Source organism: Crotalus tigris, unplaced genomic scaffold, assembly GCF_016545835.1.
Source record: "Crotalus tigris isolate CLP2741 ecotype Arizona unplaced genomic scaffold, ASM1654583v1 scf7180000017666.379230911805:20528666, whole genome shotgun sequence".
Taxonomy (NCBI): Eukaryota; Metazoa; Chordata; class Lepidosauria; order Squamata; family Viperidae; genus Crotalus; species Crotalus tigris.
Genome location: NW_024096552.1, coordinates 20,412,750 through 20,423,347, shown reverse-complemented (window position 1 = coordinate 20,423,347; position 10,598 = coordinate 20,412,750). Strand labels below are relative to the sequence as shown.

General features: G+C 40.0%; 2 protein-coding genes and 2 non-coding genes across 5 annotated transcripts in view; 1 reads left to right on the top strand and 3 right to left on the bottom strand.

The window, feature by feature from the left end:
• The window catches only part of TMC2 (transmembrane channel like 2), a 45,992-nt gene extending 44,472 nt beyond the window's left edge, over positions 1-1,520 (top strand). Inside the window, exon 18 of the mRNA XM_039336983.1 lies at positions 389-1,520. Coding sequence (XP_039192917.1) covers positions 389-639 — 251 coding nt within the window. The 3' untranslated portion in view covers positions 640-1,520. The remainder of the gene's footprint in view (positions 1-388) is intronic.
• A 3,512-nt stretch (positions 1,521-5,032) lies between these two features.
• RPSA (ribosomal protein SA) lies at positions 5,033-9,911 on the bottom strand. 2 transcript variants are annotated; one of them, XM_039336981.1, is made up of 7 exons: positions 9,761-9,911; positions 8,508-8,675; positions 7,724-7,842; positions 7,210-7,455; positions 6,607-6,735; positions 6,148-6,316; positions 5,033-5,187 (listed from the first exon to the last, which is right to left on the bottom strand). In XM_039336981.1, exons 2-7 carry the CDS (start codon positions 8,638-8,640, stop codon positions 5,093-5,095), a joined length of 891 nt encoding a protein of 296 aa, XP_039192915.1. In that variant the 5' UTR covers positions 8,641-8,675; positions 9,761-9,911; the 3' UTR covers positions 5,033-5,092. The 2 variants fall into 2 exon arrangements, with proteins under 2 accessions (XP_039192915.1, XP_039192916.1); XM_039336982.1 differs by lacking the exon at positions 9,761-9,911 and adding an exon at positions 8,991-9,173.
• On the bottom strand, positions 6,925-7,085 carry LOC120305309. Its single transcript, XR_005556011.1, has one exon. It is a non-coding gene; the product is annotated as a small nucleolar RNA SNORA62/SNORA6 family (small nucleolar RNA).
• LOC120305308 lies at positions 7,941-8,096 on the bottom strand. Its single transcript, XR_005556010.1, has one exon. It is a non-coding gene; the product is annotated as a small nucleolar RNA SNORA62/SNORA6 family (small nucleolar RNA).
• Positions 9,912-10,598: the final 687 nt, after the last annotated feature.

Genomic DNA, 10,598 nt, shown 5'->3' with positions numbered 1-10,598 from the left:
TGCACATAAAAAAGAGGTGTCACTTGTATAGTATAAGCATGATTGTGTGCATTGTTACTCCTTTGACTCAAAGGCATCTCTGTTTAAGATTTAATAGTATATAAACCATACAAATCAGGTGAATTTGAATTCTAGATACTCAATCTTATCAGTTTAGCTAACCGAGTTCTCTAAAAATGCTAGCAACTAAGTAATTTGCCGTGCTAATAATAGTTAATTTGGTCTTGCCTTTTAGCTACCACATTTTATTTGCAAACATTCAGAAATCATCAAACACTATATATAGAAAATGATAATTCTTCACTGCCATCTAGTGGTCACTTTCTACATTAGCTCTATTAGCTGTAATACTGACAATTTTAATGCAATGTTTTTTCTTTTAAACCAGATAAGCCTGTGTCACCAAGCTATAAAAACCATTCTGCAGAGAAAGAGACAAATTTAAGTCCTGCAAAAGGAGTCCTGTTGTCATCCTCACCTTCTGTGATAATGACCCAACCACTTAGTCCAAGAAGAGGTGTGCCTTTCTCTAATCAACTAAAACCAGGATCTTATCCAAGGCGACCTTATCCAGGAATTGGAGGAAGGGAACCTAGTAACAATGGCATAGAAATAGCAATGGTATCTACTAGATCATGAGCATAATGGTACTTAATGAACTTGGTTGTTTTACAAAATTGTCCCAGTGTTAGAAATTTAAGAGCTTCAACTATCTTGGAAGGGTGATGAAAAGTTCCTATTCAGGGATGAAATGTTTTTGCCAAACTCCAAAGCTCACTGGTTTCTTCTTATATACTTTCATTTATTTCTATCTGGCACACAAATAGTTTACCTAGGCTTTAAGACAATATCTAGTTAGAGATGGCAGCTGGAGAGGGATATATCCAGACTTAGCAGTGCCTGCAAGACTCCGTGTATCTAAAATCTAGAATCATAACTATAAAACTGTTTTAAAAGTAAATAAGAAACAAAAGTGTAAAGATTAATTACACTTAATTATGGTATCAGCCAAACTACTGAAATCCATACCAGCAGCTTAATGCAGATAAAACTACCAATCTTTCAGTTAATGATTCTAAAATTAACAGAGTAGTTTGATTTATGTACTTCAAAATGTTACCATTATAATAGGAATAGCTGGCCTTTGAAAACTCTTTGACTTCCCTGTTGGCGTCTTTTAGGTGGCATCTTCTCCTGACACCACTTCCCCAGGCTGTTAGGCACCACCCTGGCTCCCACATAGAGCTCCCTCAGTTGCGATCCCATCCTAGCATGGCAATCAGGAGGTACATGGCTTGTCTTTTCTCCCTTCCTAATGAGATCTGGCAGGTGGATCCAAGGCCTGCCAGTTGACTCCATCTCTGGTAATCAAGTTTCTAGCAATGTTTGAAAGCTCTCTTTTATGTCTGTTCTACAGAAAAGCTTTCCATATATTTACAGCTTACATATATTTACAGTTCTTGTTAATGTGGAAAATACATTATACACATTAGAATTTTAAATAAAATTTTGTAAAATCAGATGTATTAATTTCAATTTGTAATCATAATTGGAAACAATTCAGCTTTTTTCATATGTGCAATAGTAGCACTTCTTTCAATTCACTCTTACAATTTTCCTTGCTTTTGTATATGATTATTTTTTTCTATAATACATCTCTATATTACACAGTATCTATGACTCTAGTTTACAGTACATCTGTTCAGAGCTGGAAAACAGGAAATTGGCAAACAATTGATAGCAAAATCGTAATAGTTTACAGCAGACTTGGGCATCTTACAGTCCCTGTTCCTGTCATGAAGTCAATTGGAAATTAAAAATCAAATGTAAGTAAGTGTGCTGCAGGGAACAGAAAAAGCAGCAGTGCCTGGCTTTATGCCAGACATGTCAAACACAAGGCCCGAAGGCTGGATGAGGCCTGCAAAGTGGTTTCATGTGGCCCGCGAAACCATCCTGGAAACAGTGAGGGAACAGCCCCTGCTGCCTTGGCCTTGGCCCAGGCCGGCCAGGAGCCAATGTACAATTTTCTGATGGCCATCTATGCTGAAACACATAGGCCGTCTGGAAACAGCGAGGAACCAGCCCCTGCCGCGTCGGCCCCATCCCCTGGGTGCATGCTGGGATGTATCACCCTTTTGTGAGGAATGAAGAAATGCACCATCGTCTGGAAATGGCCAGGAAATGGCCCTCGCCTACTTCACATATCCATCTTGATGGGCTCTGGGAGAGGGGTTTCGGCAGGCAGCGGGGCTCCCTCCTCACAGCGCCGAGAGGCTGAGTCAGGTGGCACAAATCTGATGAGAAGGGCAATGCTGCCTAACCCCCAGGCAGCAAAGTGCAAAGCTGGTGAGCTTTGCACCACTTGGGTCAGCCTCTTGGCGCTGTGAGAAAAGCACTCCACTGCCTGCCGAAACCAGCCAGCTGGGGGCTGGGCGGCATCGCGATTCTTTTCAGATTCGTGTTGCCTGGCTCAGCCTCTCAACACTGCGAGAAGAGTGCCTCGCTGCCTGCCGAAACTGGCTGGACGGCATTGCGCAGGTAACGTTGACTCTCACGCTGCTCATGGCATCCCCTCCCCAGAGCCCACCAAGCCAGATATGTGAAGTGAGAGCCATGTGCTGGCCACTTCCAGGCAATGCTGCATTTCTTCATTCCTCACGAAGGGTGATACCTCCCCAGCTGCCTATTTTTCTCCCTCCCTCATCTCAAATATTTTCCCACCACTCTGTACTTAGGAAGGAAAGAAGGAGGGTCTGAGGGAAGTCCTGCCTTAGTCCTGCCCTGCTGCCCTTTCACCATCCCCTTGCCCCGTCCTCCTGGCCTATCCTGGGGGTCTCCCGTCCTATTGCTAAGGAAGCTTTGGATACAAAGCCGGGTCTCCTCCCACAGAGAGAATGGGTTTCCCTCTAACTTCGCCCTTGTACCCATCATGAGCAACCTCGGTAAGGAGAGCAAGCACAGCAGCAGCAGCCTTGAGGAGGTGGCAAGTGCAGCTGGGCACCCCCTTGGGGAAGTGGGAGTGGGCTTGGTGCCACAGGTGCTCGAGGGCCAGGCTAAGCATTTGACTCTGCTGCCCAGGGCTCCCGGCAGCCCACACCAAGCCCCCCCCCCCCGCATGGCCTGAGGAACAGGCCTGAGATTAGTGGACCATGCCTTGACACTTGCCCTGGTTCCACCCCCTTCTGCCAAAGACCCTCAGATCTGTCCCACTGCTGCCCAGGCTCCCATAGGCCCCCTTTGAAGCAAATGATGTAGAGCTGGCCACACCCACTCATGTCCACCCAGTAGGCCACACCCACCCTGGCCACACCTAACCCAAGGACAACCGCAATGCTGATGCAGTCCTCAATGAAATTGAGTTTGACCCCCCTGCTCTACGCAGTCACCATGCTTTCAGTCTACTGGCAGCCACTGGAGATCGAGAAAAGATGCTTTTCTGTGCCTGTGCAAAGTTCACCCGTCTGGAACAGCCTGAGTTGAAACATCCCAGTTTCTCATAGGGCCCCTTGGGAAAATTGCCCATTCCTAGTTTAGAGTATAGCTGTCCAACGTTTTAGCTTGCCTGGGCTGCAGAATGAAAAGGAATTGTCTGGGCCGCAGATAATATATATAATAAAGTATATAAATAAAAAACTTCCTTTTTTATATATTATCTTGCTACTTTACTAGCTGTCCAGAACTGCATGTAGGCCGCAGGTTGGTCATGTCTGATTTATACATTATGAAGGTTCTGAAGCATTACAACTATTTCCAAAACTATGGAATACATTTAAACTTATATTATCAATCTCACAGCAGCTAACGTTATTAGTTTGAAAAATAAAATTTCAGAGAACTCTGATTATATAAAACATGTTTTCTTCCATAGTTTTAGTTAAAAAAAGAACGCTTTTGTCCATCTCTTGAATGCAGGTTAAGATCCCATAGAATAAACTGGAATAACTAGAATAAACACGGCAAGGGCTTGTATTATGTAATTTTTAGAAGGAAGGCATGCAAGTGGTTTTAAGTAAAAAAAAAAGTACAGAAAACTTTGCTGCAGTGTTTTGTTCTAACATAGCAATAAAACTGTTGGAACACATTTTATTTTCAGAACATTCATAATGACCTGTTTTCTATAACTGTATTCCTAGAATTAGGACATCTGAAACAGCTTAAGATTTGCTCGGAGACCACAAAAGCATGTTTTGTTCTGATATTGAATTCTACACATGAAACATTCTGTACACCTCAGAAAACCCTTGTTAGCCAAAGTTATCACAAGTTTACAGAAATCCTAGATTAACTAGAACATATAATCTAATAACCCTGTTCTAAAGTCAATTATTAAATGCTTTACTCTATCTGAAACATAACAAAGGTGGTAAGGCAAAATATTTTCCTTGTTCCCAAACTATTTTAGAACATGGCATTTTTTTAAAATATATATATATATAATGTACTGTTTCCCAGCTAGCTGGCTCTCCCAGCTAGTTATTCTTTGAATATGTCAGACAATGCTAATATAACTCTTCAAAGACCTTTGGCATTATTCTACATAAGACTTTTAGGTCAAACCATCTTTATCAGCTTGACTTGTATAGTATTCTTGTGAAGTGTGAATTTCAAACACGTAATATAGCAGAATTTGAGATGCTCAGCCATTAAACCTTTACAGATCCCAAATTAAAGCTTGTCCATTCATAAATCCCGCCCAACCTGTCTTCTGTATCAAAGGAGAAAAAAGCACTCCCTTTTTCTCATAGAAAAGATATCAAAAAGTAATGGAATAGAATTTAGGGAATAAAAATGATGTTCCTTTCTTTTAAGCCGTGCAACTTGATACGTTATTTGCTTTTGGGATGGATGTAACTTGGCAAATCTCTTAGTAGCTGCGGTGATGCCATTTCTGGAGAGTTACAGCACTAGCTTTCAGCTTCCTGGCTCTGACTTTCCCAGGTGAACATCCCTATGGCAAGCTTCCCTGTAAATAATGGCTGATCCTGTATAATTTCTCAGATCAACCAATATGTAAGAAAAAACCAACTCAATCTCAGTTAACAAGGAAGATATTTTATTCTTCAACTGTAATTCTTGAATTGTTATTGCTTAATCAGGACCATTCTGTGGCAGTACCAACCCACTCAGTAGCCTGAGCAGTGGGAGCTGCTGACCAGTCTTCAGTGGCAGTCTGTGAACTCCAATCCTCTGAAAAAGATATAAAATCACACTGGGTTTTGAAAAATATAAGCAACTTCCTGCATCTTAATTACCATATTTTGAGATCATTCTGTGAATAGCAACTGTATTCCAAAATTTGGAAATTTGTGTTACAAATATTTACACAAAGATGAACAGAATCAAAGCCATTTCAATTAAGTACAAAACCTCAATGCAGGAACAGAGAATTCTGGCGAATTCCAAGTGGCTCACTTTCATGTGAATCAAGTTGTTCTAGGGGGAGATTTTGATTTAGTCATAAACCCCATGAACTGGAAGGATCTTCATGTGTCTTGGATTAAACAGTCTTTCATGAAATAGGAATATCTCAGGAACACTCAAAATGGCTTCTGATTTGGTTCAAGTAAGTGCCAAACTGCTTCCAAACAGCACAGTACAGATGCTTGGTATGGTCTTTAGGGAAAGAGGATATTCCACAGGTCCTTGGAACAGTGTGTCCCTATATCAGTTAATGTAAAATATTTCTAGTAGAGAACTTCAATGGATAAGGCAATCTAATTCAGCTTCCTCTTTTTAATTCCTCTTCCATAAAATAAAACTGCCCCCTCATGTAGAGCCAAATTGCCCTGCTGCATATTTTAGATGTAGGTATTACCTCCAAAACCTATGCTACATCTGAGTAGCAATTTGAAATTAAAATTTGTAGCATAAGTGGAAACATTTTAAAAGCTATCAAGAGGCAACCAGAAAAGGAGAATAAAGAAAACTAATAGATTAATAGAGAATGCAAATGGATGTCTGAGTTCTGTATGTCCATGTCTTAGATACTGACTCTTACCCACTTCTTTCTCAAACTTTGCATTTCTTGAATCTACTACCTCCTCAAAAGGGAATTGGTTTATCAATTGTAAAAAAAAAATACTTTATCATTACGTAAATTACGATACATTATCCAGTCAGCATTCTTCTCAATTACTTTTTACTTACCAGTGGGGTAAGGCTGTATTGGGACCGAAGGCACTTGTACCCCTTCAGACCAGTCAGACACCTCAGGTTGTGGAGGTGCAGTGAATTCAGGGGCAGGTGCTGTCCATTCACCCTGGAACTCCTCCTTGGTAACTGCCTTATCAGCTGCAGCTTGCTCTTCTTTTTCAATCTGAACAGGAGGCAAATCAAGTTACAACTATAAATCAAAGTTTTCTGGGTAGCACCCAACACCTTTCTGAGTTTACAGTTTGAAAATGAGCGATTTAGTACAAACCGTGCACTGTGGATTTCTATGTTTAAACTAAGTATCTCTTTGACAAATTTACTTTAATACTTTTTCGGTGTTGTGTTACCAGACCACACACTGTAGAAAATATATGGTCATATTACCAATGCAAAAATGACTTATTTTAATAAAAAAATTATAAATCTAGTCAAATATATATGTTACATTTTTACCTCTTCAGGATCTCGGTAGAAGTAGAGATCAGGCATAACTTCCCATGGATGTTCACGGGAAATAGTGCCACGCATTCGCAGGACTTCACGAGCCAACATCCACCACATCAGACCAACTGAGTGAGCTCCCTAAACATTTGTTAGATAATCGTCAATTAGATTGTCAACATGCTCACATAAGTTCATGAATAACTATTTAACTGAATTTGAATAAAAGGATCATGATATCAACAATTCAGGAAGATAAGAAAACAAAATATAGTTTAACCAACTCAGCTTGATTTTCTTCAGCTAGCAATTGACTGCTGTTTCTTTTAAATATGTAGCAAGAATTACTATCAAACCCCATTCATTGAACCCAAGAGGTTCTTATGGTGTTAGCGAAAAGACTTGCAGAAGCTGATGTAGCACACTTCCTACACTCAGAAGTTCTTTGGATAGAAGCCATCCTCAGCCCTGAGTTCTAACAAGCGTGCATATATTTCCTTCCCTCCTAAAATTTGAAAACAAATTTTATATCATACCTACTCAATTTTTTTTTTTTTGCACAACCATAGCTAGAAGTGCTTTTTGAAAAAAACATAGATGTATTGGAGGACATACCTTGTTGTTGCAGGGAATAGCAATATCCACATAACGCAGGGGAGAATCTGTATTGCACAAGGCAATGGTGGGAATGTTTACATATGATGCTTCAGTCAGCGGCTGGTGATCAGCTCTTGGATCAGTGACCACCAAAAGGCGAGGTTCACGAAAAGCAGCCTGGATCTGATTGGTAAATGTGCCAGGAGTAAACCGGCCAGCACTTGGAGTTGCACCAGTAGCTGCAGCAAATTTCAAAACAGCACGCTAGAATGGGGAGGTAAAAGAAATGACAAAATGGATGCTTCTAGTGAAAATTCCCCAAAATCAATAAAGCAATTATTAATTTTGCAAGTACAAGCAGCACTGAATTGAGTCATGTCATTTTGGAGCACCAACATAAATATATTTGACTTTTGTGAAAAGTTTGACATAAAGAAAATTTAATTCATATTACTTGTTCTTAGATGGTTCCTGATGGGACATACATACTATCAGGATATAATTTTCATCTTCTGGCTAAGTGTATCCATACCTGTCCAGTATTCCTGGAAGAAATAACACTGACATCAGCTGGATTCTCAATAGCAACAATGGCACGGGCTGCTAAGAGCAGTTTTTCCCAGGTTCTCTTCAGATTGATGATGTAAATACCTCAATAAAAAGATGTAGGGTTTTCAATTAAATATGGGAATACTCAACAAAATGCATAAAATCCAGCCCTCTTGTCTACTATTGTCTTCGAAAATCTGGAATGTGGCAGCAACTACTATCAAACCCCAGTCACAAAGAAACACTCTACTGGTGTTAGCGAAAATCCTGCCACAATTTACTCTAGCACACTTCCGACACTTAAGAGTTAATTGGCCAGAAACTGGCCTCAGCTCCAAGTTTTAATAGTGTGCAGTTAAAACACATACCAACCTGCTTACTCTAAAATTTCAATAGCAATAGGGTTTCATGAAAATATCAGCATCATATAAGGGAAAATTTACTTTTGTACCATTTAATTTTAAAAAAGGCCCGTGAATTGGGACGAAAAAAGGGATTTCAGTTCGTGACCTGTTCTATGAAGATTTTGGAATGGATAGAAACTAGGCCAAATTAATCATGACAAGGACCACCTGAAAGGAAGCATTAAAATGTTTTACTTTTGGCACAAGGAATAAAACTCACGATGGGGAAATATATTGTATGAACCAACTTGAAATTTATAAATTCTGATAGGAAATACTATTATTGTGCATAACGATGATTCTGACATCACTAACATAAGGTGAAGTCCATAATCAACAATTTTAAAAAATCCCAATTTTTACCATCACTTTTTCTTTTATATATATACTGTTCCATCTGAAAATCTAGATTGGTGCCTCCCAAATGGGTTCCTGCAGCAAGGAATTTGAGGACATCTTCCTCCTTCATCTGTAGAACATCAAGGCCTCCGGACATTGTGAAAGTTTCCCTTTAAAGCAACGACAGGAAACCTAGAACAAAAATCAGCAAAGTTAACTATTATTTTAAAGTTACGTTTTAATCAGTACTGCCCAATGGAAGTAATAACTGCTACTATAGAGAAAATTGTTAACTATAAATCAGTTTATAAAGTCAGAATCAATAAACTTCAATTACTGTTCTATTGTTTCCAACTCAGTTTAAGAAAAACATCCCAGCATTCAGCAATTAACTTGTAATCTAAAAAAACAATACTGTAGTAATCAAAATGACTGGGTTTTTAAAAAAAAACTACTCAAGAGACTGAATAGTTTTAATGAGAAAGCTACACAAGGAAGTATACTTACTAGGCTATTGAATGTTTTAAAATTGGGAAGAAATGCTTTGTTTGGCCATAACACAAGTATGAGCACAGCAGCTGTTACTCATTTAGGCATATGCATCTTCAGCATCTTACAAGGGGCCAGAAAAGTTATTCTTGTACTGTTTTAATGAATTCTTTTTAGTTCTTAGAAGTCAAACTGATCCTGCTAAGATGAAAATATGAATATCAGTACTTAAGACTTGACATCTTTTAAGAAAAAGGAAATAACTTTTCTGAAAATGATTCAAAGGATGTGGCCACTCACTGGAAAACCTCAATCCATGCATCGTTCTCCCTCATTCTTATTATTTGGGATAACTTTTAAAAGCTGAAAAAGAGCAAGATGGAGGTATTTTCACGGTCAATATTGCGCTGTAAGGTTAAAGGCTACAGAGGGGACCAACGAAGCAAAACCAGCATGTTTTACATTTGGAGGCACATCAAAAACCTAACCATATAATAATATGGCCTCGCATTCTAGTCATTTCCAGTGCCTTCGTTTCAATTTTGAACTAGATAAATACAGGACAACTCTTGGTTTGTAAAGTTTCAAAAGCATCGTTAAGCGCCAGGATGGCGTTTTGCAAAACGGGACAAGGCGGGAGGCCTGAAACATGCGGGGCATCCCAGCCATTTCGGCAACCCAAAGCAGAGACAGCTGCCTCCTCCCAACGCCGCCGCTTCCCACCGTCCAGCCACATTGCGTGGCCCAAGCGAGCAGTGCCGCTTCTTAACACGCGTTACACGACTCACGAGATAACAACGCCGTATGGAGGTTTCTCTGAGGTCGAAGAGAAAGAAGGCCGCGATGACTGATCGCGGGTATATATAGCCTGCTTGCCCACCAATCGCAAAGTCATTCCCCAGAAAGGAAGTGACGTAGTTGCTTTCGTTTCCTTGCGCGGGCCTAACTCACGATAATTTCCGTTCTTTTCTGAGCGCGGCCATCGGAGCGAGGGCGGGAGCAAATGAGGTTAATGTAATGAAGGAGGGGGGAGCTAATAGCCTATCACGGCGTTTCTCCAACTTGGCGACTCCAAGATGTTATGTGTGGCTGGCTGCGGGATTCTAGGAGTCCACACTTCTCATTTAAAAAAACGCTGGTTTACGAATTCTGACAGCAAAATGCCTGGCGGAATTTTAAAAAGAGTGACTGGACTGAATCTTACTAATACGGCTTTTCCCTTTGAACGTTTCACCGTTCGGTTGCACTGTTTGTCGGGTCCTTGCCTTCATTATCCTCACACTGACATAGACGCTGACATTAGGGTCTGCTTTTTTTTTGAATAGTTTATATCCTTACATCAGTACATTCCAGTCATGAGTTTCATATCCCACCATATTCAGTAATGGCAATTACATCATATCATGTACTAATATTTCAAGTTCGCCCTGTTTGTTCCCTAAATTTTGAGCATTAGTATATAGGCATTTGAGTCCTTTATTCGTCTTGGGTATGTTTCTTGTATCTCCTACTTTATAACTTCCATCCTTTCAATCACTCTCTATTTCATTTTTTTATTTCTGTTTTCTCTTTACTCCCTTCTTATGTGATTGGTTATCTAGTGCTTTTTGCTTGGAATTGGGTTCT